Source organism: Gavia stellata, chromosome 7 (genome assembly GCF_030936135.1).
Source record: "Gavia stellata isolate bGavSte3 chromosome 7, bGavSte3.hap2, whole genome shotgun sequence".
Taxonomy (NCBI): Eukaryota; Metazoa; Chordata; class Aves; order Gaviiformes; family Gaviidae; genus Gavia; species Gavia stellata.
This window is the reverse complement of record NC_082600.1, coordinates 45,049,338-45,075,537: the sequence shown is the minus strand read 5'-3', so window position 1 is coordinate 45,075,537 and position 26,200 is coordinate 45,049,338. Positions and strand designations below refer to the sequence as shown.

Sequence of the window (26,200 nt, the reverse complement as noted above, 5' to 3'; positions counted from 1 at the left end):
CTACTTTTTAATTTACTTAGAAACATCATCAATACTGTCAAACTAAGTAACAAAGATAATAGGTGAGATACATTCCTGTGAAAGAGACCACAGTGCTGAAGTCAATTTTGAAATACATATATATATCTCCATCATTATCTTTTCCTGTGCAAATGAAGCCCTGCCAGTTGAATAATTTATACTCACTTATACCAAGAATGGCATTTATAGCTCTGTCCATTTTAGAACATAACAATTAACCACGTTCTTCTGTGGTTTCACTCATTTTCCTGCTCCTGTTCTTTCCTCTTGCTTGCTTACCTCCACAGTGATATTTCGATTTTAGCTTATGTACCTTTTTGGGAAATACGTTGTATTTAATCATGTCTTTGCACAATTCTGGTACAAAAGGTTTGCAAGCTTTTAACTGTGGATTTTAGTCCCTACTGTAAAACAATTAATAGTAACTAATAACAACTGCATTGTATAGATTACACTCAAAATGCAAAATAAAAGATAATTCAACACCTGAGATACCATGGTAAAGTTACCCAGTACATCTAAACACAGAAAAGAAAACCAAAGTCAACCAACTCTAAGAAAATTAGCATTTTAACTTTTAACATTATTTAACGTATCTCAGCTGTGTTCAAGCACTCAGAAATCAGGAAATACCATCATGATTCTTCCAAAATAGATGAGGCGAAATGAGATAGGTCTAGAATGAAGAGAAGGGTTCTGTTTAACAATATTAAAATGTAGCAGAATGTGCCAAATACGACAATTTGGATGTCGTAACTAAGTAACGTAACTAATTAACTTGAAGCTTTTCAGAGCTTGCTCCTCACTGAAGCCAGAAATAGTTGAAAGTGATGAGCTTCTTACAGACCTATTCTTGAAATTATATCTAAATATAGTTAATTTTATCTACACTAACAATCTCACTGTGGAAGTGAAAAGTCTGGTGACATCACTGGGTTACAGTGTCTCCTTGGAGCCAAAGAGAAAGAAGCTCCTGCTTAAAAAAAATGCCATTGTAGTACTTCCCAATTCTTCTTCCCAGTTCATGAACATGATAAATATATCAATCAATGCCAGAAATCAACTGAGAGTTAAAAGCGGGTGAGGGCTTCAGAACTTTCTCTATCCAAGACAAGAATAATAAATAGAAACTATCTTTCAGTCTTATAAAAAAATCTTGCAACCCAACTTTTAGTTACTGTTCTTTGAGGATCATGTATATTCTCCTAGTCAAATATTTTTTATTCAGTTAGGGTTAGGATATGTCAAAGCTATAAAACAATTTAAGATGAGATTTTGTTTCTAAAATTGTACCATAAGAATTTACTTCCTATAGGACACAGTGTAATACCCACTAAATTAGACTCGTAATATGGATCTGCATCCATATTGCAGTTGTAGGGTGAAAGCTGAAGACACTGAAGGTAGCTCTCAGAAGACTAGAACAACACTCAACACTGACATAATTAGGGTTTCTTCAGTGCCGAGCTAGAAACTCAGGACTTTTCTGCTTGGTACTGGTGATGACTCTCCACCACTGACTTGCTAGTAGAAAGAGATAAAAGACATTTGCCCTCATCAGACTTGCAGACTTGATATTCAAGAAAACCAGAGGATTAATTCCTCTCTTCATAAAAATATCTTTATCACAAACACAGCTTGAAAAGCAGAAATGATCATTCTCTGGCACTATAATTTGGAGGAGAAGGATCATTTCCTCTTGCAGGAAAACTGTGATGACTGAAAAAAGCAAACTGGTGAGCTAATTGTGGAGATGTTTAGGATATCACAAAAGACACAAGCTTGTCAAGAAGCCTTCTTAGATCTCAGAGACCTAGTTTTCCATTTTCCTAGGAAGTCTTGCATAGAAAACAATTAGATGCTGGAGGAATAATACAAAATTAAAACAAGCATTCAAACAGAAACAACAAGAACCTTTAAATGAGTGATTTGAGCACTGTGCACTACCATAAAATATTATTTTAGAGCAGATTCTTGCACTTGAAATGAAGAATTTGCATTTTACACTGGTTCCGGCCATGTAACATGGAAATGGAAGAATTTGAGGAAAAATATTTCTGGGGACAGTGTTATTTATAATTAAAACATTAAAAAAAACCCCTATTGAATATACTTTAACAAAGAGGTTTAAAATTTTCTTTATCTTCAAAGTTGAAATCTTTCTCTCTTCCTCTTGTTAATGCTTTGAAATACTGTTTCTAAAAATATTCACTCCCCATCTGTTTCTGGTTAGGTTTTTCATCTGTGGCATAAAGAGTCTGAATAATCATGTGTTGCAGCTGTGAAGGAGACCAAACGATGATGCTTCTCCACCACAGTACTGTTTGTATCCCATCCCATCAAACTGGTCTGGATAGTGGGCTGCCTAATCAAGCTGAATTATCGCCATTCAGTTGCACATGCAAGCGGAAGCTCTTTGGCTATTTTAGAGAAAAATACCAAAATTAATGTGACAAAATCACTGGTTCAGGAAAATTACAGAGAAGCAAGCATTCCATTTTCTCTGAAAGTGGCCAAGTACCAGACAGGCAGACGTGCTGGAAAAAGGTAGGTCGGGTCATTATCTGGAGAGATGACCCACGTTTAGCACAAGTTTATAGGAATATTTTGCAGCCCACTGCTGTTAGAGATCATTGATCCTCTTTCAAAGCAAGAATTCGTACTACAGCTGGATAGTGAACTTACATATGACCTTTGCATCCTCCTTTAAAAAAAAAAAAAACCACACCTTTATTAGCTGCTGACTAGTTCCTAATGGATTCTTGTGGAAAGACATTATTCAGAAAACTATTGCTGAGCTAAATCCAAAATACTGAACTTCCTACAATATTTTAGACTCCTTCCAGCCATACATCAGAATTCCCCAAACTTCCTGAAAAATACTTATATACATATCCTAATGTATTTACTGTTTTTTTGTCTCTTCCTTCATTAAATTTTATCTCCATGGCCTCATTTCAAGATCCATACACTGCCAGAGTCTATAATCTGTATTTGTCTTCATTTTCAATTACAACAGGGCTTATGCTGTGTACTTTGTCAGGTTTTCTTGCCTCAGTAAACCTTCTGCTTCAATTTACTTTTTCTATTTGTATCCCTTAATCTCTTTTTCTTTCTTCGATTTCATTCTAGTTTTCTTCTCCCTCATTCAAATCTCTGCACAACAAAAGTCACTTCATAATCATCAAGCTTAATTCAAACTATAGTACCAGCTTCATAACAAGTAGCTATATCACATGACAGTTCAATTCAGTTTATTTACTCTACTGCTTTAATTTTGCTTACACTCTGACTGCACGTTGTAAATTCATAGCAGAGACTTTACCACTGATGACAATACAATAAGCATTTTTTCTTTGACAAAGCCCAGAACAGTATCTTCTCCATGGGAATCCCACTCTTTTGTATTTAAAATGTATGGATTACTGGTAGAAAAGACTATGATATGACACAGACTACAGCACTTTGGGGGTACCAATGCCAAGAATTTGCATTTATTTCTAATTTATTTTGTATGTTAACTTGCTATCTCACCACAGTTGCTTGTTCTAAGCAATACTCAAACCAGATTTACATAATTTTGCATACCCATATACCTAAAACACTAAAAATATAAAGCTTGTAATAAAACAAAGCTACTGTAATGAACCCACTAATCTCATACTACAGACAAGCAGACAAAGAGCTTTATTCTTTGAAGCAACTGTAACATAGCTAAAACTTCACCAAGTTTCACCTTTCCTTTAACAAATTTGCATGTTGCAATTCAGTTGGTTCGTTTGAGCCTGTGGTATTAGGCAGGTCTGTATATAACCCAAGTCATCAGAACCCATCCAAGAGCTGGGGAATGTGAACTTATTCCAAAGCACATGAAAATAGCAGTAGGCTGCAGATATTTTTTCTCATTTTCTCACTCGTAGCTCACCGTGTCTGCTTTAGCCCCATTTATTTCTCTCACAACCCCTCACATCACCACACAGGATAACGAAGTAACTTAGGTTGGAAGGGACCTTTGGAGGTCACCTCATCCAACCCCCTACTCAAAGCAGGCCAATTAGATCATGTTTCTCAGGGCAACTTTCTTTCCATTCTCTGTTTCTTTCCATTCTCTCCAGTCATACAGCCACATCCCCCTTCTTCATGCCTTCAGTTCCCCACAGTGCTACTTTTTACTATTGAGGAGCCAAAGCAGTACGTGAGAATGAGCAGAGCAGTCTATGGACAGGAGGAGAATGAGGATGTGGTAGAACAGATAAGGTTTAGCAGGAGGTGGTGGAGGAGAAGGAAGGGTGGGAGGAGGTGTTGGGGAGACCAAGGTTATGCAAAGGATTGGGGAAGCGGCTTTGTGGTAGGAAGGAATGCAGTTTCTGTGCTTTAAGGGCTCCTCTGAGCTTTTGTTTTAACTCCCCAGCAGCAGAGCAGCAGTGCTCTTGGTATGAGAAGCCCGTTGACCACTGAAGCTTTTGGGTAGAATGCTGTGACGCCTCTGCCTTATGCAAAGTGAAGAATGTTTGGGTGCTGAGCTGGGCATTTGCGTATACAAATCAGTTTGGGTTTCTTTTAGATTTAACTAACTAATTTTCTGAGTTTTGAGTGTTCACTTTTAGAAAGATAATTCTAGAATTCTTCTTTAGACATTCCCTTTTCTACTTTTTCCCACCCACCAACACTCTGTTCCTTTCTCAGCCAGTCCCAGCTCTTTGTTCAGCTTTTCTCCATCTCTAGACTCAGCCACCAGACACCTCCATATTTAGTAAATCCCAGTTGCTTTAGTCTCAATGTCAGGTTTCAATTTTTGCCCAGCTAGTCTTATTTCTTCCTCTCAGACCAACTTTTCTCACATGTACCTCCAGTCAGCTTCTCTTTATGTGAATGGTTTTCAGTTCCAATACTTTTGTTCAACCATTTATAGTTTTCCCATCCCACATCCACTTACAGTTTCAGTCTTATCACCTACTGACTCCCAGTTCTCTTCCCTCCCTCCCATTTTTACCTCAGCTCCCCAATTCAGTATTCTTGTCCTTTGAGGATCTATGTCAAACACCTCCCACAACCTCTAGCCTCAATTTTCTTCTCCCCACCTATACCCTTCAATTACATATTTTTATTTCCTTATCCCATTCTACTTGGTGTGTTCCCTTCCCTCTCTGAAGGTCTAATTCTTTGCTCTCCACAGCATTCCCTTCCATTTTGTATGAGCCTGAGAGAGATGCTATTTGGAGCACAGGACATATGTGCTGTTTGCTCTTAGTTCAAGTGTGTGGATTCAGCCCAAGCCTCACAATAGTCCAGAGATAAACACAGAGAAAATTCTGCTGACCCCTACACTGGACCCAACTGACACAGTCAAAACTTTTTCAGAGGATAAAATCCAGAAAGTTCCCACTGAGCATATGTTGACTGCATTTTTTTCTATAGTCTAGAATATGGAGCAACTCAGGTTGGTTATCATGAAGCCAGTTAAAAGTATAGCCTTGAAATGAAAGCAAGTTAACCATCAAATGTCTAGAAATATCTCAAATATGTGATGTAAAGTGTAGGGATACAAAATGGTTGTGCAGAGGGAAGCTCAAATAAGTAGGATCAGCGTTACCCAGATCTCGTAAGCCCTTGTAAACTCAAGTTCTGTCAGCGAGGCCAAGTGCCTTTGCACCATACACCCCAGAGCCCTGTGTTTCAAAAGCACAGAGGAAACAGTCTGCCTGGTTTCACGGGGTGCAGCACTTCAGTGAATGACTCCTGCCGGTCTTGTGCTCTGCACTGAGCCAGCTCAGCTATCCCACCATTCCCACCAGTAAATCTGCAGCCCCTGGAACTGAGAGTTAATTATACTACCTTGTCCTCAGAAACTGCTGAATCACAGAGGTGGTATTTTCACAAAACAAATCTAAGAGGCAGAGAGACAAATAAACAGAGACAAGAAATCAAATGGCATGACAGAAACTAAAAGCAGAAAAACACCAAAGCAAAAAAGTAATATATAGATTTTTCCACCTGGATAGCTATATTTGGGCAAAGTTGTAACCATCTAAAAACATAGCCTTTTAATAGGAATTTGGATAGTCTTATTAGAAGGAGGTGCTGCTAACTTTGTCTACAAATAATAAATCCTCAGGTTTCTCTGCATAAGCCATGCAGCAGCTATCCAAAATCAGGAAGATAATCCCATGGCCTGTCACTGCAAGCCACCTATTACTGTCATTTTTGAACTTGACTTTGAACTACATGATGAAAGCCGCTATTTGAGGCACAGAACAATAATGTCAGACTTGCAAGATAATTCTTCTGACAAGGAAAGACACCCTTTTCCCCCTCATTCACTTTTTTAGCAAAGCCCCAGAGACATTTGAAGTGTGCTTCACTATGGTTGTACATCAGTTTCATTTGAATATAGGATGAAACTTCACACACTTTCTAAAAAATTGTCTAGTGTTGCGGTGCATTGGTAAGTAGTTATCACAATCCACTACACATCTATTTTGGGCCAGTGTAGCCATCGCTATCATATACTTCATTTGCATAGCAGTTTTGTTATTAAAAGTGGCTACATAAATAAATAAATATAATGTAGAAAATGCTAGAAAAAGGTTTACTATTACAACAATGCTGCCACCTGGTAACCAGAAGTGTAATAGCAGAGAAAACATTTATTTTGCTCTGCCTTGAACACGCAGACCCTATTTTAAATAACATTTTAAATCACAAAAGCTGCAAAGTTATAACTGGAATAGGATAATTTCCCTGCATGAGATTAAATAATTCTTGTGGCTCTGATTCATTGTGGGGAAGAAGTAATTCATACTCTCCCCAGAGTAAACTTGATTCTGAATCCTGGAAAGTATCTATGGAGAATAATCAGCTAAGGGACTGACTCACTGCAGTACTTGAATTAAATATGCCTGATTTTGTGCACACAAGTAGTCAGAATTATGTCTACATTTAAAGTTATTCATGTCCTCCAGTAGCTTGCTGAATTAAAACTATACCACTAAATGTTTACGGAAAGAATCAAATCTACAGTGAGAAAGATATGGAATAAACAAAATGAAATCCTGAGAAAAGAGATCCAAAGAAATCAAGATGTCAGGTATTGTCATAGGTTGAAAATCCATTCATGAAAAGGAAAATGCTACAACCACATTAAATAAGGAATATGTATTTAAACAGAGAAAAAAACACATAAAGTTTGGGAAACATGAAATGCATTGGGATAAGGTTCCCAGGCACTTATGAGAGTCCATAACTCTTCAAGTCTAAAATAGTTTCTAACTGTCTGTGATCAATAAGCAGGAGAGTGCGCAAAACAGAATAAACTTATTTATGTGATCTCAGCAAGTATCTTTGGGATGAACTCCCGCATGCTGTACTCCCTACATTAATAAAGAAATGCAGAGTATATTGTCTAGCTTCCCCTTCTGATACACAGTGTGAATGCTTCTTCATCTTATATATTTTTAGCAACTTATTATCCTAGCATATTAGATTTTTCAGAGTAGCATAAATTTCTTTCAAATTCCCCAGGAAATAACGGCTCATAGACAGTTACTGGGATACTAACCCCAAACAACACACCTTTAGAATTCAATCTAATGAATGACTGTAACTCCTTTGAATGGTAATACAGTTTAGATCATCCCATAAATTTCCAGAGAAACATACAAACGCAATTATTCTGCAAGCCATGCGATGGCAGGATGAACTCCTCATTTGCCCTGGAGGAAGCAGAACCCTTCCATCGTCGAAGTGATGGAAGTGACCTCTTATAGACACGCCATCGTCAGACACATGCCTGACCACCATACAGACAAATACCTGACAGTGAGAAAGTGGCAAATAAAGGAAAATGTTTCCATATGTGACATCAGGTTTAAAAGCATTTTAATGTTGATTTACACAGCTGTATATTTTGTCCTAAAAAATTGGAGGTGCTGTGACAAAAGTATAGAAAACAACCAACACTCAGACACTGAATGGCAATTTCTGCTCTCCCAGAACAAGAGGATTTTTCAAATTAAACGTTAGAAAATTCAGAACCAATAGTAGAACACCTGTTTTTACAATGTGTATTTCAACAGTGGAATCACCATTATTGGAAAGTATTGAGTCCAAAGAGCTAATGCCATTTTAGAAAGAAATGAGTATTTAGGTGAATCAATAATACTGAGAGTTCCAAGAACTTAGAAGAAATATTTAAGATGTACTTAAGCCAATTATCTCTTAGCATTCAGAATGAGTTCTGTGTTACATATGAATTATCCCATATTTAATTACTCCAACGTTCTCAGTTCTTACTTTGAAGCACCTCCTACTGGACACTCACAGAGAACAAATACAGGCTTGCAGTATATGATAAATACTACATGCCTGCATTTTAAAGACTTTGTATATAAGTACATATTTCCTTTAAACCCGTACAAATGGGTTTATTTTCACTTGCACTATTTTAGTTAATGGTAATAAAGGCCTATGGTGCTAACTGTAAAAAAACTTCAAAACGGAACAATCTTTTGAATCCAAATCTAATATAACATGTCAGCTTACTATGCATTTTATCAAATCAAGAACCTCAGAACACAGCATATAGGCTTTCAGTAAAAATAATTATTTGCTAATAGATGAGGGAGAAAGGATGAAGTAGCAAAACTAACTTCCCTAGGCAAAATGATTCCTGAGGAAGATTAGCATATTCTGATGGCAATTACAAGAGGTTCATTTTTTAAATACTGCAGAAATGACTTCTAGTCAGGTAATTTTCTTTGTAAACATCATTTCAAGGAGACATACTAGAGAGGCAACTAAGTTGAGAAGAAGCATGGCTCTGATCACAGTCCACCTCTGGATAATCTGCATAGATTTTTTTCTTTCTCCATATCAGTTCATGGTAGCTCTGCCTCCTGTGGCCTCTATTGTTTAAGGTTGCAGGGAGACAACTCTCTTCCCAGAAAGGATCTGGATGCAGTTCCAACAGTGTGTTGGGGATCAGCTCTGGAGAGAAGAGAGAGTTAATGGCTGCTCTCTAATAGCGAGAAACATTTAAGAAAGGAATAATGATCTTTACTAGTGAGTGACAAGATTTTTCATACTGTGGGACCCAAACCCTTTGAAAGAGTTCAAGCCAAAGCAAATAGCCAAGATTTCCTGACTCCCAGTGAATGCCTCAGGCACAAGATAGTAGGTCAAAAACATATCATGCTAACTTATGCTCCACCAGAAACAGAGGCAATGGAAAATGTACATAGGTCGCATCCTGCCCATCCTCCTCACTCATATGTAAAAAATTCCTTCACGGGAAGGGGAAGAAGTATTTGGCCCAAAATCAGGAGAGGTAGCAGCAGTCATTCTTGCATGTTCACATTTGTCCTATCAGTCTACCCAGAGAGTCAGATGTGAAAGACAGACCCAAAGTAGAGTGACTGATGGGCTGTGTGCACACTTGTCTATTCTGAGCTCCCTGCCAAAAGCAGAAATCCTTTAGATGGACGTTTTTACAGGCTAGTAAAACTGGAAAAACTGAAAACCACATTTTTTTTTTAATTATTTTTTCAATACTATTGGTAGCTAAAATGTGCTAAATGCTTGGCTTACAGTGTTTCTCTGATAAAGCTCAAAATGAGACAGACAAAAGTGACAGGAAATGGATATACCACCAAGTCAATAAAGGGATGGTTGTCCACAGTTACTATTTTGACATATGCTAAATGTATGAATAAATAAGAAGCAATGACTGGAGCATGAAATGGCAATACCAGAGTAATTTTCTACCGAGATTTCCCCCAGAGCTTTTCTATATAATTAAGCAAAATTAAAATTTCTAGAGGTATCAAATAGAACCTTGGAATTATTTTTTTAAATTATACTTAAAAAAAAAAAAAGTTTTCAAGAAATATATGCTGCGGATCAAGTGGGTGGGTGGGGAGGGAGGACTGAAACTATTTAAGTAGTGTCATGCTTTCTAGTTGTGACTGCAAATGTCAGTGATGTATAAGTGTCTCTGAAAAAGAAAGTTCTTTCCTGAAGGTTCACATTTAGTTCTACAAACACAGTCTTCAGTAGAAGAGAAAAAAAGCTCTCTGAGGGGCTGTTCAGTTCTGACCCAATCATAACATAACAAAGACTGAAATAGGTAGCAAGAATGCAAGCAGATACATACTTAGAGTAAGTACAGAACCAGCATACAGCAGATGTAACTATCAGATCTAGTTTGCTGAATGTGCTATCCACATGTCAGGGTAGGAATTCTTAATGCAATACATATGTGAAGCTGAAAAAGGTACCATACGCGTGTGCAACATCAGATTGTGCTCTGGTTTGTACCAACAGATCAGTGGTAGCCAGTCTTGGGTGGTTTGAGCTCTCTGGCTCCTGGAACTTGGCTATATTTATCCCAGCTGATGTAGCCTGTCAAGTGTGCTCTGCTGTTGATAAGGTGCCGTAGTTGACAACAGTGAGGGATCAAGGGGGAGGAGCAGGATGGGGGCTTCCACCGAGTGTTTCTTTAGGGGGTCTCAAAAGCCCTGCAGTCTCATTCCTGTTTAGCTCAGACCCTGCTTTCTATACAACTGGGAGCTTCATCAGAAACAAAGTGAAGATGCCAGAGCCTGTAAAGAAAGCAGGTAAGGATCATAACTGACAGACAAAACCTAAGAACAGCTTGACAGAGATAAATGTGAGTAGCTTTTGTATGCTAGAAATGAGATACCTCAGTGGAAAAAAAAAAATTAGAGAGGAAAAAAAGACAATATTTTATGAAGTTATAAATATATGAGATGTTGAGTGATGTTACGGAGAAAGCAGTAACTAGTTTGAGAAAATTCTGTGGCTGAGGGTTGCCAAAAGAATTTGGATGAGGAAAGAATAGAGGTGAAACATGTTTAATTCTCAGATTCTTTTAATTTCTCGTTTTCTTTCCTAGTCACCTTTAGGACTCTGAAAAAATCTTGTAGTCTCTCTCTTGGGCAGTTAGGCAGTATAAACTTCTCCCGGTTTTGTTTTGTTTTTTTCCCTAATACTTTTGAGGAAGTGTAAAGCAGCAAAATTTGGTAGCATTTGTTGGTAGTGTAATCTCTGTGAAAATGAAAGCAAATGGCACTTGATTCAGAGCTTACTCTTCCTAGTTCTCCCAGCCAGTGACAGTAGAGCTCTAGGAAAAAAGAAGATATTGTACTGTAAAGAATATATGCATATTTCTTTTCACTCACCCTCCTCCATCCTTTCCCCTTGAGCCGGAAGATAACTAGCCACTTTCAGAAAGCCAAGGTCACATAGTCCAGTGCAAGTCCTGTCCCATTAGAAAAAACATCAGGAAAAGATTTCAGATTTAGGAAAGTTCTAATTTAAAATTGAGAAATAAGGAATCACTCAGAGGCTGCCCACATAGGAAAGAAGGGGACGCCTAGGATGGGGTGTAAGGTGCAATGAATCTGTTTGTCTGAGAAGGAGGAAGAGAGCCTGGAAAGCAGAGGTAGGGAGAGTTTAGCTTCAGGACACCTGAGTGTGGGTAGAGGACAATGTCTCAGCAGCACTTTGTGTCCACAATTAAGTTTGGAAAAAAAGTTGTCAAAAGTTGAAGTTATGATTGTTTGAAAAGTGTGCACATATCCAATACACAAGGCTGGAGAAAATTGTACTAAATCTGGGATTCTTCACTTTTAGAGCTCTCACTTCACCAATGCCAGTATATACCCAGAATCACTACTACCCGAATGTACAGTACAAGATGCATGCTCTTTTAATAATGTGCAGTTTCCAGAATTAGTCAATAATAGCTGTTGATACTTATTAATGCAGGCCTTTGTGCTTTGCAAAGGACTGAATGAGCATCAGTCCCCTGTTAGGCTGGTCGATGGGAAAATCTCCTGTGGTCACTGCAACGAAAGAAGAACTTGTTAAGAAGAACTTTAATTTTGGCCAAAATATTTGGAATCAGCCACTGCCAGAGGCAGAGCACAAATCCAGCCCGTATCTCCTGTTAAGAACTGCAAAGCACTAGAGCATGATTAACTCCAACAAGATTCTTTATGTTCCCTCTATATGATAAATCTAAAGTAACAGTGGTGTCACCAATCCCTGAATTTTATCACAACTATAACATCATTTGATGTTCTTAAATCTGCGGTTTCTGAAATCAGATGAAAGTAGAATCGTATATAAAGAAGATGTATATACCAGACATTGTAATTGTAGAGAAAGCCTTGAAAATATAAGCTGTAAAGGTTCAGCAATCACCCCAAAAATAAGACATTCATAACCATATTCTATTTTTAAAGTCACATGATTTTTGAGATTTATTGAAATGTCTAATGCTTGTGATTGACAATGCTGGCAAAATGAAGTATGATGGAGTAGGCCAAATTTGACAGCGTGATCACCTAGGCATTGTGACTTCTGATTTCTAATGGTTTAACTGCCTTTAAATTAACATTTTCAGTCTCTGCGAATGAGAGGCGACTTCTCTGTTTGTGAAGATGCCCACCTTTGCTAGCGCTAATGGTGAAGAGAAATTCTATTCCAGCTTATTTCTCCAGAGAAATCTAACAGGTGTCAAACATCACTAGTCCTACACAACTCTTATGAACAAACTAGCCCAAACACTGTGATTATCGCAGCAGGGGGAGGAAAAGCTCTTATTACCCACTCTGACCAAGACAGAACCAGTTACATGCCCCATAACTTTTAGAGAGGATCTTCTCATTCTCCCAAGAGACATTAATCCCTTTATATAGTTCAAGCCATTTCAAGATGGAATAATGTTGAGCATAATCTCAGGAGGGCTGAAAAATCATCCAGCAATTCATACAAAGGAAAATGCTTCATGCCAGAGAATGATCAGAGATATTCTGCCTGTATCTGCTGTTTTAACAAACCTTTTAACATATTTAAAAAAAACCCCAACAAACAAACAAAAAACCCACAAAACCTGAAACAGTAAAGTAGATTTTCCAACAGACATTCTTTTACTTTAAACTGTCCAACTAAAATACTTCAGGATAAGGCACTGCCCTATTTATTTACAGAATACCAAAAGAACCATTGTAGCTTTCCAGAAAATCTATACAGTCCCCAAGAGTAAAAGGATTTAGAAGACCTGTAGCAATTTAGTGTCAGAGCAAACAACCAAACATTTAAAAGCATCGCTTTTTGCTGGGTTCTGTTGCATGTTCTTCTCCCTTTGATTTAAACATTTCATACTTAATCTCTTTTCATAGGCACACTTTTGGGAAAGTTTTGATCCCTTTTTTTGTTGTGAAAACTCAGAAAGGTTAAAAAAAACCCAACCATTTCCCTAACAATATTTTGTGACATTAAGAGGAAACAGCTGACCTTTTAAACACCAAATTTAGTAGATAAATGGGACTTCATGGGAAACGTGTGCATTACTATATCTGGAAAAGGAGAAGTCTGATATTACCTTCACTGAAAAATCAGCCAATTTTTATTCATGTTTTTAATAGATTGAGGAGTCTAGATTTTGCAGTTCAGATTAGAAAATTTTATCAAGGGTTTATAAATAACCTGGCTTGTAAGTACACAAAGGCTTTTGGCATTAATAATAATAATAATCAATGCTGCATAATGAAGAGTGTAGAATTTTAGTTTGAATATAAGCTCATCGTTTTACACTTGCAAGCACCTAGCACAGTAAAGTACTGCTCCATGACAACAACTTCTGTGCACTACAGTAATACAAAAATTAATAATAATAATTCATATAGATATATTTTCCTGTTTTGTAAGTTAAGATTCAAAAGCAAGCTGAACATTGTTATTATCCCCACTTTACAGAAAGTATGATGGATGCATAGAGAGAGAGGTGACTCTGCTCGGTGAAACTATTCCTCGCCTCTTGCTCATGTTACAGGAATTTACAATCTCAGCTGCTGAAGTAGGCAAGGAATGATAAGATTGAGTAGTTCAATAGCTTTTGGATCACGGAATGATTAAGCTTGTAATTGCAAGAAGCCACTTAGCTCCTGTCCGAGGAATGCATAGCATCTTTATATAGTTCCTCAGCAAGGAATTTACAAGCTCCATTACTGAAGCCTGCTTATCCACAGTTTGGCTTTTAAATCAATGGAAGAGCAAATGGTATAAAAGGAAAACCAGATGCCAAGTGTAAGTACTAAAGCAAAGACAAATTTTCAACATGAAACCTTAACAAATTAGGGAATTCCAAAAGCTAATAGTACTTTTGTAATATTAATTCAATACATTGGTCAGATAAATGTTTTAATACCAAATACACAGACTGTGCAGTAGATAACTCAGCTTTGTTGGAGAAAACCTGTGACTATATTTTTTGCAATTACACTCATCACAGATTTCTGCTGCAGTTTGTAGCGTGTGCACTCAACCAGATGCATTAGATTCTCCTAAAACATTTGTACCTTTAACGGGTTTTATTTCAGAAAGGCAGAATACCATTTGAAAGCCTTATCTAACACACATTCTGCTTAAGTGCTTATCTCCCTCGCCTACATGTACATATCACAAGTAATGAATGACGAAGAGCTGAAGTCAGAGCCACCGCTCTGAGAAGCGGGATGAAATTAAATAAAAAAAAAAAACACACCAAAAAAACCCCCCAAAAAACACCAAGAGAATGGCTCTCCTCTATCACTCTATCTAGTTAAAATCACTCTTGTGGAATCCACACTTCTCCCTCACTTTAATTTCACATACTTCATGCATACTTTGAAATGCAGTGATTTTAGGAAAAGGTTTTCACCTAATGCTTGTGATTCTTAACAAGCCAAATAACTTAGAGAGTGTGACTAGGAACTGAAATTATTCCAGTTATTTAAACATCATTTTAATATACATCTCATCTCCATTGTTTTCTGACAATAATCAAATAGGAATGTCTCTTACAGCTTCTGATGTTAACTTTTATTCTTTTTAGGGATACAACAGTACTTAGTAGCTACTTACTAACAATTTGATGTTGTACGAAGACAACAGAAAAACAGTCTCTGCCTCAAAACATTTACAAAATATAAGCCCAGTAAATAGATATATAGTTCAACAAGAGAGGAAAGGAAACCATGATTAGTATAATAGATAACGACCTGGGTAGTAGCTTAGCCATTTTCTAGGTTTTTGCATAGGAGAGCATGAAAAAATTTTGAAGCAGAATAGTAAACTAGGGTGATGGTGGACGTTAGAAGGAGACTGCTTCAGTGCAGGTCAGAAAGTAAAGGAGAAAGCATACAGGTACTAGTATGAAGATTTAATAAATGGCAGCAGTAAGAAGGCAGAACACTAGTTTTCTTATTTTATGTAGGTGAAAAGTGAAGGAAATCGTTTTTGGAACTTAAATTATTTAATTCTAGTTTAATGTGGCCAAAACCAAATGTATTTTATATTTCTTCAGCCTCCTGATTGAAAGACTTATTAACAAATTACTATCAAAATGCAACCTGATCATGGACCTCCAAATAGAGCTTTTTATTATTAATTAATGAAGCTGTAACTCATGTAACATACCTATCTGTATGACTGATGTGTACATCTTCAGGTGTTACGAGACTTTTAAAGGATGGGTGCTGCGTGCAAGTTCTGGTAGCAGCAGCGTTAACCACCAAAAAGTTTTCTGCAAGACTACTGCAGACTACATGCAGCCTGCTTCCTCTTCTGCCTGGGGTAGAAATTTGCTGGTTTACATTACTCGGAAGTTATATGAAGTTCTTTGCATTATAGAAGCTAGAAGTGATTAGGAAGGTCTGGGATATGAGAAGTGAAGTGCTGAAAAACGGGTTAGTACAAAGTGGCCCTAGCCTCGTTTTCTTTCATTAGCTCCACATCCCTCTTCTCTCCCCATATTAACTCCCCACAGCAATCCCAACTCCATCGCCACAAAACACAAACACACACAGCACCTATCACTGTCCTTCCCCTCAATAATTCCTGTCATCTTCAGCACTGGTAACTCATGCGCGTCTCTGCCCCCTCTCCAGAATTGCTATAGTATGTTAGTACTAACGTCACCTTTCTCTCCCTTTGTGCAGGGTGGGTTAGAAGTTACTGGGAAGCAGAGAGTTAACAAAGTGGGCAGCAGAGAACACTGGCTGCTTGGTCATCAGGTGCCCCAGCCCAATGGCTCCTAAGTGCATGTTTGACTGGAGTCTGGATAAACATGCGATAGTGCCTGAGATCTGTCAGTGCTTGACAGGCACAAGAGCTGTAAGACATTCCACAAAATCACGAGAGGTGTCATGGTCACTGGGTTTTCCACAGCATGATGGTGGTGGTCATACTCAAGAGTGTTTTGAGTATGGGATGGATATATGGAACTCAGAGGGGCATATCTGGGTAGAAGCCAAATGTTGAAGTCATAGAGATTGCCAAATGGGGAATGTGTTTCTGATAAAAGCAGGCAAAAGTGAGGCTCTCAGGACAGACAAGAAGTTTTGAATGGTGATGTTTGGGAACATTCCTAATGAGGAAATAGCTGGATTAGATTGGTATAACTGCATGAAAAAAAAAAAATCTGCTGGTGAACTTGGATTTATACGTTACTTAAAGTAGCAGCCACAATGAAGGAGACTGGGAATAGCTGATCTCTAACTTCTCTTTCTTCTGTTAAGCAGCCCGTTTTTCCCACAGAAGGAAAAATGATGGCATTATCTTCGCACGCTTGTTCAGCAATCTCTCTTCTGCAACAAAGTAATTTCCTGTAAAATCTCCAGCTGTACATCACTACTTTTCCTTTGCAAATACAAACAGTGAAAGATGAAAGGGAATACAGATGGATGATACAGAGACACACTACTTTGGACACTGTCACCCACTGACTCTGAATCTCAACTGCAGGAAAATGACTCTTATTCGAGTCTCCTTTACCTGTGAAAAAGTGGGTTCTCAACAACTGTTCTTGCTGGCCTTTATTCTCATGGGAGATTTTTGGCTTTTCCAATTTCATGCTTTAGTGGAACTATTCACAATCATTTTAAGTCAGAACTGAAATGAGTCTTTTGGCGGGAAAGGGAGAGAGAGGAAAAAAAAGGCAAGGAGTCTTATTTGTACACTTCTACATGTGTACAAAATTCAGAATTATTATGTGGTGGTGGAGATTTCTCACTCTGCACGTAGTTCTGGCCAACAATCTGTTTTCATTGAGTCATCTAAAGTAAATGTAAGAAACCTAATCACTTTGCAGGGTGTGCAGCAGATCAGAGAGTTACTTCCAAGTATGCATGTCTTGAAACCCTGCCATTTGTAGGCTGGAACCTTTACAAGCCACACTGCTGTTAAGTAATTAATATATTTATAGATTCTTTTGTGCTTAAACAGAAGAGTGATGATAGCACTCAGAGACATAAAACATGCCTCTTTGCTGCTTTATCTCTAGCATCATAGGGAAAGGAGCCAGCTAGTAGGTATTTCAGGAGTGGGTTCCAGAACTGACCTGGCTCCCCACTGTGCAGTAGCCTGGCTGCCTTTACATGTCTTTTGAATTCTGTACATCAAACCTGCTGTCTACAATAATTCTTCTGCAATTATTCACGATACACTGCATCGAAGTATACCCTGCTGTGTTATTTACTAAAGTGCAATACTGTATCAAAAGATGTGCAGCTGGTAACAGGCATTTGAGTATTACGCTATAGTATAGAGCCCAATATTCTACAGTCGTATATTCTGTTTAAGAACAATTACACCACTTACAGACCTGAGGTTAGAAAAAACTCACAGAAAAGCATGCAGGGACATTCCACTCCAAGAGGAAATTTCACACACTTATATCTTAACATGGAAAAAAAGTATGCAGAAGAATACAACCGGAGCTCTGTCAAGGCTACTATAGGCTCAGTGCAAACCAAAATTGTTTTTCCATCAAACATATAAAATGTGGGGAAAAAAGAAAGAGAAAAGTGTAAATTAGGTTTTTTATATAACAAAGAGAGGCAAAACACAATACCTACTAAATTCTACAAGTATTTGCAATCGATACTTTAATTGATGTTTAAGCAGCTTTGAATCCTTTGCAAAACAATGCAAGAAAAGTTAACTCTATTATGACTGAAGTCCAAAGGCCATCAGATGAAATCTTTGCAGATGTAACTCCACTGACATCAATTAACTTATGCAGTCTGAGGACACGCCACAGGAACAGAGATTTTGTGCAATGAACAGATGGTATTATTAGTAATGTACCATTTATACTAACTAAAGCACCTGTTTGAATAAAAGTATAAACTATTTCTTTTAAAATATTTCCCTGACATGTTCCCTTCATTTTTAGAAAGCAGAATCAAAAGTTTAAAGCTAATTATAACAATTGTTGTGGTGCTTGGAAGAGTTCTTGTTACTGCCCAAGTAGAAGAGCCATAGATAACTTGCCACAGAGGTGACAGATATAATTAAATGTGATGGAATTACTAATATTTTATAAAAGTGTGGTTATGAAGGGGTGAGTCAATAAAAAGACAACATAATGATGCACAAAATCATTCAGTGTACAAATCAAAATGTTAATTACTGGTATTTTTATACATGAGCATAGCTTACAGCAATTAGCAAAAAGATAACAGATTTCATTAAAACCACAACATGAGCATAAAATTAAAAACTTGATTCAAAATAAAGTTGAAGAAATCTAAATAAATAAATCAGGGTAAAGAAATTAGTAAAATAAGTTACCTTATTAAAACCTAATCTTGAGAAAGATGAGGATACTCATGGACCAAAATCACAATACTTTGCTTGCTTTCCAAATTCCTATCCGTTGTGCTACTTTGACTACATATGAAGTAAAACATCATTTTCTTTAGGCTTGTTCACTCCATATATTAATAATTTCATTAATTCTCATTATAAGCATCATAAGTGTTTCTTGACACATAGAGGCAATATTTTGATCCACCTTGTAATTAATTAGAAAATAGTTGTTGTAAAGTGCTACATAGGCAAGTACTTTAACTTTTAATGCTGAACTAAACTTCTGAATGAAAACAACAATTGATATTATTTTAGCTGGGGCCATCATAGGAACGTGCATCCCTTTCCACTAAAGCCTTGATCAGTCAAAACAGAAGGACTAAAGATGAGACATTAGTTCATTGTGCTATATTAGGACACAGGTTACTGCACAAACTGCAATTTTGTTGGAGGAACCACTCCTGATCCTGTTTAATAACTGTATTAAGCAACAGTTAGGACAGAATTATTATTTCTAAATAAAACTGTGCGGCAAATTAATGTAGAGAGCTTGATATGAAAGAATACATATCATGCCGTCTTGTCATAGATCAAAACATTCACTTATGAAAAATCACAGCTCATTATGGGGGAAAGAAAGAGGAAGATGGACAGCGAGATGAGTTTGCTATCCATTCCATTTTATTTCATGACAATATGGAGAAGATATGACATCTCAGTCAGAGACAGAACTCGGTAAACACAAAGACAATTCCACAACTTCTCTGTGGAAAGTGTTGTAATTTATGTCTTGCATAGGCAGATGGGAGAGAAAGGAGACAGCTGTTGCAGCCACAACAGCTGACTACACCAGATATGCCACAATTGCAAAACAGATTTTAGTGAGCCCTCTCTCTTTTTTTAGTTTCTGCGTTTACCAAGAAGCCGAAGACAACAGAGGTGACAGCCGGAAGCACAGCTGTGTTTGAAGCAGAGACAGAAAAAGCCAGCATCAAGGTGAAGTGGCAGCGAGCTGGCACAGAAATTACTGAAAGTGAGAAATATGTCATCAAGGCAGAAGGAAACAAGCATTCACTGACAATCAATAATGTAGGAAAAGAAGATGATGTGACATATGCTGTAATAGCTGGAAGTTCCAAGGTCAAATTTGAACTCAAGGTCAAGGAACCAGGTACAGTGTTTCCTAAGCAATTCTAATTTCATCAGTATTTCCAGTCCCACATGCACACTTCATGAATGAGGCCCATGGAAATTAGCCTATGTTAACACTGTAAAATTTCTCTACCAGCAATACATCTGTTTTGCCCAATTATTTGAAGCTACTCATTAATATTAAGCTGAGGAATACATTTCCTGTAGCTAAGACACCCATTTCCAGATGTCAGAAGTCCACACAGTGGAGATCACAGAGGAAATCTCAATGTACATCTTCAGAATTCTCCGTCAAGCTTTTCAAATTAACTATTGAAAAGCACAGCAAAGCAAAGGTAGTCTAACCTAATCTGATCTAAACTAAGATGCCTGCATCTTAGGCCTAGTTTGTTTTTTTTTTAAATTATTTTATTTAAATACAAATTGTAATGAGCAACAAAAAATTTACAAGTTATGCTGTGATGTTTTTAGGAGCTCATACATTCCCAAAAACTGTATCAAAAATCACCTGCTAATAAAAATATATATTTCAAGAGGGACTTGAATACGAAGAGCAACCTTTGTATTATTTGTATATCACATATCGTTACTACCTCTGTATGCACTAAAGGATCAGTTAGATGGGAAATTGAAAAACTTTCCCAGGGTTTTTTCTGGTAAAAAACTAGAAAGAGCCAAATTCTCTGGAATTTTCTCATGAAAAATGTCTGAAGATGCTGAGGATAGATGAAATCACTAGTTTTTTGAAACATTTTGACCTTCCCAACCCCTTTTTTCCCGTCCAAAATGGTCCCCATTTACCACTTCTGGTATTTTAATTTTGCCTTTTTATTTTGGTGAAAAGCCTTAAACTCTGATTGTTTGTATCACCTCCTCTCCTTTGCTATCACTGTTTATTCTAGAAACATGATGGTAGTGAGATCTTCTGGTCAGCTGAAAAGATACTGGTGAATATTTAACAGGAAACAAGACAGCCTGTCCCAGATGCAAAGACAGTGCATGACAGGTTATGAGGAAGGGGAAATCCTAGTATGGATTAGGATAACTTAACAGTTGTCAGAGCATATAAGAGTATGATCCTGCTGACTATCTCATCCTGAAAGTAAACAGGTACATATTATACTAGTTATATCTTCCTCATTGTCTTTCGGGTTAGTTGCAGGTAGAGCCTGCTACAGGCAGATATCCTCCAGATAACAGAGTTACTGAATTTGGAAGTGTAATCATTACCTAAAAGCAATACACCTCTGACAAGCACACATTGGTGATGAAGATATCAGGATGCCAAAGGAGAGAGAATTTTCCTGTAGAGATTACATAATGATGCCTCAAAATAAGCCTTTTCTAAACAGCTATGCATCCAAGTTATGGGAGCATCTACACTATGTTAGTTAGAATAAGGTTTAGTACTTTCCAGTAAAAACTGAGTTGAAATTTATTTGGAGAAGATCCAATGGGATACCTTCTAACAATGAAAGTAGTAGAATTTGATACTTAAGTATTAAAATAATACCGATTTAAAATCACAGTTTTCTTTCAGGACACAAATTACAGGGTAAAAGGCAAAATTTTTCTGAGAGCAGGGTTGATCATATGTTTACAGATACTGTCTTGTTTTTCAGAGCTTACTAAGATTAGATTGTTAAAGAGTAACTGGATTACCCATTATTATTTTCACAAACAATAATAATTTCAGCTCTTCATTATCAAAACAATGGAAACTGCCCTCCTCCCTTTGTGACAGAGGAGCCACTCAAATTAGTCATCGCATGGCATAACAGGGCCAGAAATCTCTGGTGGAAAAGACATGGCAAATAGCTGGGGAACAGCATGTGGGACTCGGATGAAAGGTAGGCAAGGCCCTTTGGAAGTGGCTCCGCTACCTATGGAAAAAAAACCTCACCTTTCTGCAACTGGTCTGTTTCAAGAAATCCTACCTCCCTCCATCTGCCCCAGTTGCTCACTCCTACTCCCTTTTCATACATTTCTATCTTCTCCATTGTGCCAAATGCATTTGCCTGAATTTTTCTGTGAGGTCATGGTTTAATTGAGAGGCCGTAAACTTCCATAAGCCAGGGGAAGAAAGGATAGACAGATTTTTAAAATACTTTCTCCATATTGATTATTAGCAGCGTTTAGAGCTTTTCCCAAGCTGCACACAGCAATAGCGTTTGGAACGTTACATTCCAACAGCAGAGTTAAATAAAATCTCATTAATAAGCAAATTGTTTACAAAAATAATAATTGCATCATTTTTCATTACCTTTTCTATTTAGACCACTGAAGTTAACATCAAATAATAGTGTTATTCATCAGCTGACAAGTTTCAACACACCAAGACTATAGAATTTAAAAATCCAGGCATCAGTTCTTTCCAAGCTCAGCAAAAGAAAAAGCCTCATCATCTAGCTGCAGTAGGCCCCTTCTCCTTCCAGCACATCCTCTAAATTCTAGAAAACCACAGCTAATTCCTCTGCATTTCCTAACATATATTAAAAGCTGTTCTTTTGCAAAATTTCTTCAGAAAGGAAGTAGAAACATGACTCTCTCTAATCTTGGCTTACATTCATTTCCAGAAAAGAGTGAGACAGTCACTCCTGCTGAAGCTGCTCCAGCCCCAGCTGCCTCAGAGTTGCCTGCTCCACCAGTAGAAAGCAGCCAAAACACAGAAGGTAATAGAGAACTAACGCTCTTACCAAGTCTGGTTCATTAATAGAAGGGAAGAACAGGAACAGGGAATCCTTAGAGTCAGTGAGGTAGAGACAGTAGCCGAAAGCAGACTGCTAGTGATGAATGACAGAAATAAAGAATGAGGAATCTCAGAGACAGAAGAAACATATTGAGATATTTTGAAATGCCTTAACAAATTCACTATATAGGCTGTAACAGAATCTGATGTAGAAAGTTCTAACTAGTAATTCTGATGTTTATCTCAGTTGCATCTGCTGGGACTCAACCAGAAGAGCCTCTGGACCCTATTGGGCTCTTTGTGACACGACCCCAGGATGGAGAAGTTACTGTTGGTGAGTACAAATTGTGAGTCAAGTGATGTTTGTAAACTGTACCTGTTGCTTGACTATTTAGCTCTCCATGTACAGGATGACAGCAGTGATATAACAGATAAATTAAACACTATTAATGATCTTATTTTAACCTGCTTCCCTTACAAGGTGGAAACATCACATTCACTGCCAAAGTGGCAGGTGAGAGCCTGCTGAAGAAACCATCAGTGAAATGGTTCAAAGGAAAGTGGATGGACCTGGGAAGCAAAGTGGGGAAACATCTCCAGCTACACGACAGTTATGATCGAAATAACAAGGTACAATTGGCAGAGTAAGGTTCTCCATCTTCCAGATACTAATCTTTAATCTGGGAAAAATATAAGCTAATATAGAAATGTTTTGATATTAAGGTACCCAAAACTACACACAGTGCTATACTTATGCATAGAAGTCTAGGTTTTGACCATGCAGACAAGAGACAAGCACTACATACAGACTCTTGCATACCTTATCTATGGTGAAATAAGAAAATGTCTGGAGGACTAGGGGAGCACTTTTGCAGTATCTAGTGCAGGATTCCCTCCATCTTCCTCTCAAGTAATAGATACTTGTTGTATTTAAGAGAAAACAATAAATCAGACAGATGTTTAAGTATGGTCTATCTTGGTTTTAATTGATCAAGCATTCAGCTATTAGTGTTGGAATTTATTGTTCTCTTGTATTGTCTAGACTACTTTAAATAGCTGAATAAGATCTATTTTTACCACAAATACATTCAAAGATACACAAACAGGAATACAAGAGAGTCTGTACCATAACTTCTCATCCTGTGTGGTATGTGAAACACTACTACCCTCTCCTGGATGGAACAGAACGGACTTGCTCACATTAGCCACTCCTTTTGATTTTTAAATGTACTGTATCTGGGTAGAGGCTGTATTTGTTTAATGAAAGCACTATTCCTGTTTCCAGTGTACATGCAATTACTGTATGTGACAACTGCACACACCAGTACACCAACACCGTTTACTAATATAACATTGTACCCTCTGGAAGACCTGTACTGATACTACTCTTTAACTGTTCCTACTGAATTGGGGGGGTATCTGTAATTTTTATGATGGTAATGAGTTAGATGCTCAGGAAGTTCTTAATTCTAAAAGGATACAGAGGCATATTTCATCCCTTGTCTTATTTCTCTCCGTGCCTCCATATGCTGTATTCTCTCTCTCTCTCTCTCGCACTCTTTCACCATTTCATTTTCTAACTTAAGAATTGTATCATTGGTGTCTGTTCTAGGTGTACACCTTTGAAATGGAAATCATAGAAGCAAACATGACTTTTGCAGGAGGATACAGATGTGAGGTGTCTACCAAGGACAAGTTTGATAGTTCTAATTTCAACCTGACAGTCAATGGTAAGATGAATTACTGCCACCTTGTTTCTTCCTTTTATTTTTTTTTTTTATTCTTGTACACCCACCAACAATTCTGTCTGGTACATAGTGGCTACTAGACAAGCATTGATCTGAAGTATAGACCTGAAGAGCTACAGGTACACTTACAGAAGCCCACAGACAAGGATTGGGACGGGTTGGCAGAGGCAGAGAGCATTAGAAGTAACACTTGGATGTCACTCAAGTCAGAACTGTGATGTGCTTAAAGAAAGCACACAAAGATGCAAATCAGCCCAACTTTCTTCTGGGGATTTCAGATCCATTCTCTCATGATATTTAATGCCACTAAAATAAAAGAGAGGTCCATTCTTACTTTGGCAATAGTTCAGTACTAAAAATGGATACTTGAAAAGAAAAAAAAGGGAGGAAATGGAAAGATTTAGACATATGACACTATTATCAATTGCTTTCTTCCCAAAAAATTCAAGTCATGCAGAAGCACCTTGTAATATAAAACTGCTTTAAGATTAGATGACTCATTTTACATAACACATGGTGCCACCCTCACAACTGCTATACTGAAAAGCTTATCAGCAATTGAAAAAGAAGTACATTTTAACATCGGTTTCCCCCTAGTGTGGATGAGTTTAGGTAAAACAATATAAGCACGGACCACCCGGAAGAGCTGAACGTTTGGACCATTTCCTGTTTCAGTGGTTCTGTTGAAGGGACTGCAACATTAATTTGCGTCCAGCAACCAATGAGCCTAATATGCAAAGACAGAAGTTTATTGAAGTTACTCAATCAGCAGTGTTCATTTTTGAAGCTTCACTAGTTGGCTGTAGGACTCGTAAGACTTAGGAGCTGTGACTGGGAACAGTTTTTCTCCCAGTAGTAGCAGTACACCTATTCAGACCAAGAGAACCTTAGAACAGAGTAATAAAGTTCTCTCTGTGCAACATCCTTGATGGAGTTTCTGTGTATCTCTACATATTTCCAAGAATTTACCTTTGCTTTCAGAGGATGGATTACAATTTATTATTAGTAATAATATTAGTTCATATCCAGTGGTTTTCTCATTAGGGTTTAAATACCCTGTGAAGCCAGCATTGACACTAAAATTTACCAGCAGAAGAACTGACAAACAAGAGGTAAGACAGTTCACCATGCTGCAGGTTATTATGAAGCATGAGACAGAATTCAGTTATACACAAAACATTGAATGTTGAAAGCTAATTAGTGAAAGCTACATGTTTAAAGATGTTGCTTCAATCTTTCAATATGTAATCGATCACAATTTACAATATAAGAACTTTAGAAAAAAAAAGTCTGCAAAAGAAAAGCTTTAGAAATAGCACTGTATTTTTGCATTGACTTGCTCTCCCATTCTTGTTCATCACTTTTTGTCACATCAGAAGCACCAATAACTGGAGACTTGGATATTCGCTCTACCTTCCGACGCACGTGAGTATGTACGGTAGAAACTTACATAGCTCGGGTTATACTTCCATGCGGAATTCATTACTTTCCTAGACAAAACTAACTAAAAGCAAAGCTATTGTACAAACAAGCACAAAGATAGAAATATTTTCTTAGTAGACATCCCTATTAAAATATTTCTACTATTAAAATATTATCCAACTCCTAGAAATCATCTAAGAGAGTTTAGACTTTGTACGAGCATAATAATCATGCTTGTCTTCAATGCAATTGATAATGTGTATAAGCCCACCAAGAACTTCAGCACTCTTTATAGATTCTGTCTAGTGCCTAGTCTTGATTTGGTCTGGCTTGAGGAACCACATGTACCTTAATACAAATATTTGCTAAACAAAGAAGCGGAGTTTGATGTGAGGTCTGTAAGCGGTACATCACTAACATTAATACAAGCATTTTGATTGTATTTGTTCTCATATTCTATAATCATATTAATTGAATTAAGACAATGACACTGTGTCTGTGTAAAAACTCA

General features: G+C 37.4%; 1 protein-coding gene across 3 annotated transcripts in view; it reads left to right on the top strand.

Moving 5' to 3' along the window:
* The first annotated feature begins 10,499 nt into the window (after window positions 1–10,499).
* The window catches only part of MYBPC3 (myosin binding protein C3), a 62,708-nt gene continuing 47,007 nt past the window's right edge, over window positions 10,500–26,200 (top strand). For all 3 annotated transcript variants that reach the window (XM_009807849.2, XM_059819982.1, XM_059819980.1), the window contains exons 1-7: window positions 10,500–10,634; window positions 19,583–19,849; window positions 22,407–22,502; window positions 22,767–22,853; window positions 23,001–23,149; window positions 24,132–24,249; window positions 25,644–25,692. In XM_009807849.2, the coding sequence (XP_009806151.2) occupies window positions 10,610–10,634; window positions 19,583–19,849; window positions 22,407–22,502; window positions 22,767–22,853; window positions 23,001–23,149; window positions 24,132–24,249; window positions 25,644–25,692 (791 nt within the window). In that variant the 5' untranslated portion in view covers window positions 10,500–10,609. The remainder of the gene's footprint in view (window positions 10,635–19,582; window positions 19,850–22,406; window positions 22,503–22,766; window positions 22,854–23,000; window positions 23,150–24,131; window positions 24,250–25,643; window positions 25,693–26,200) is intronic.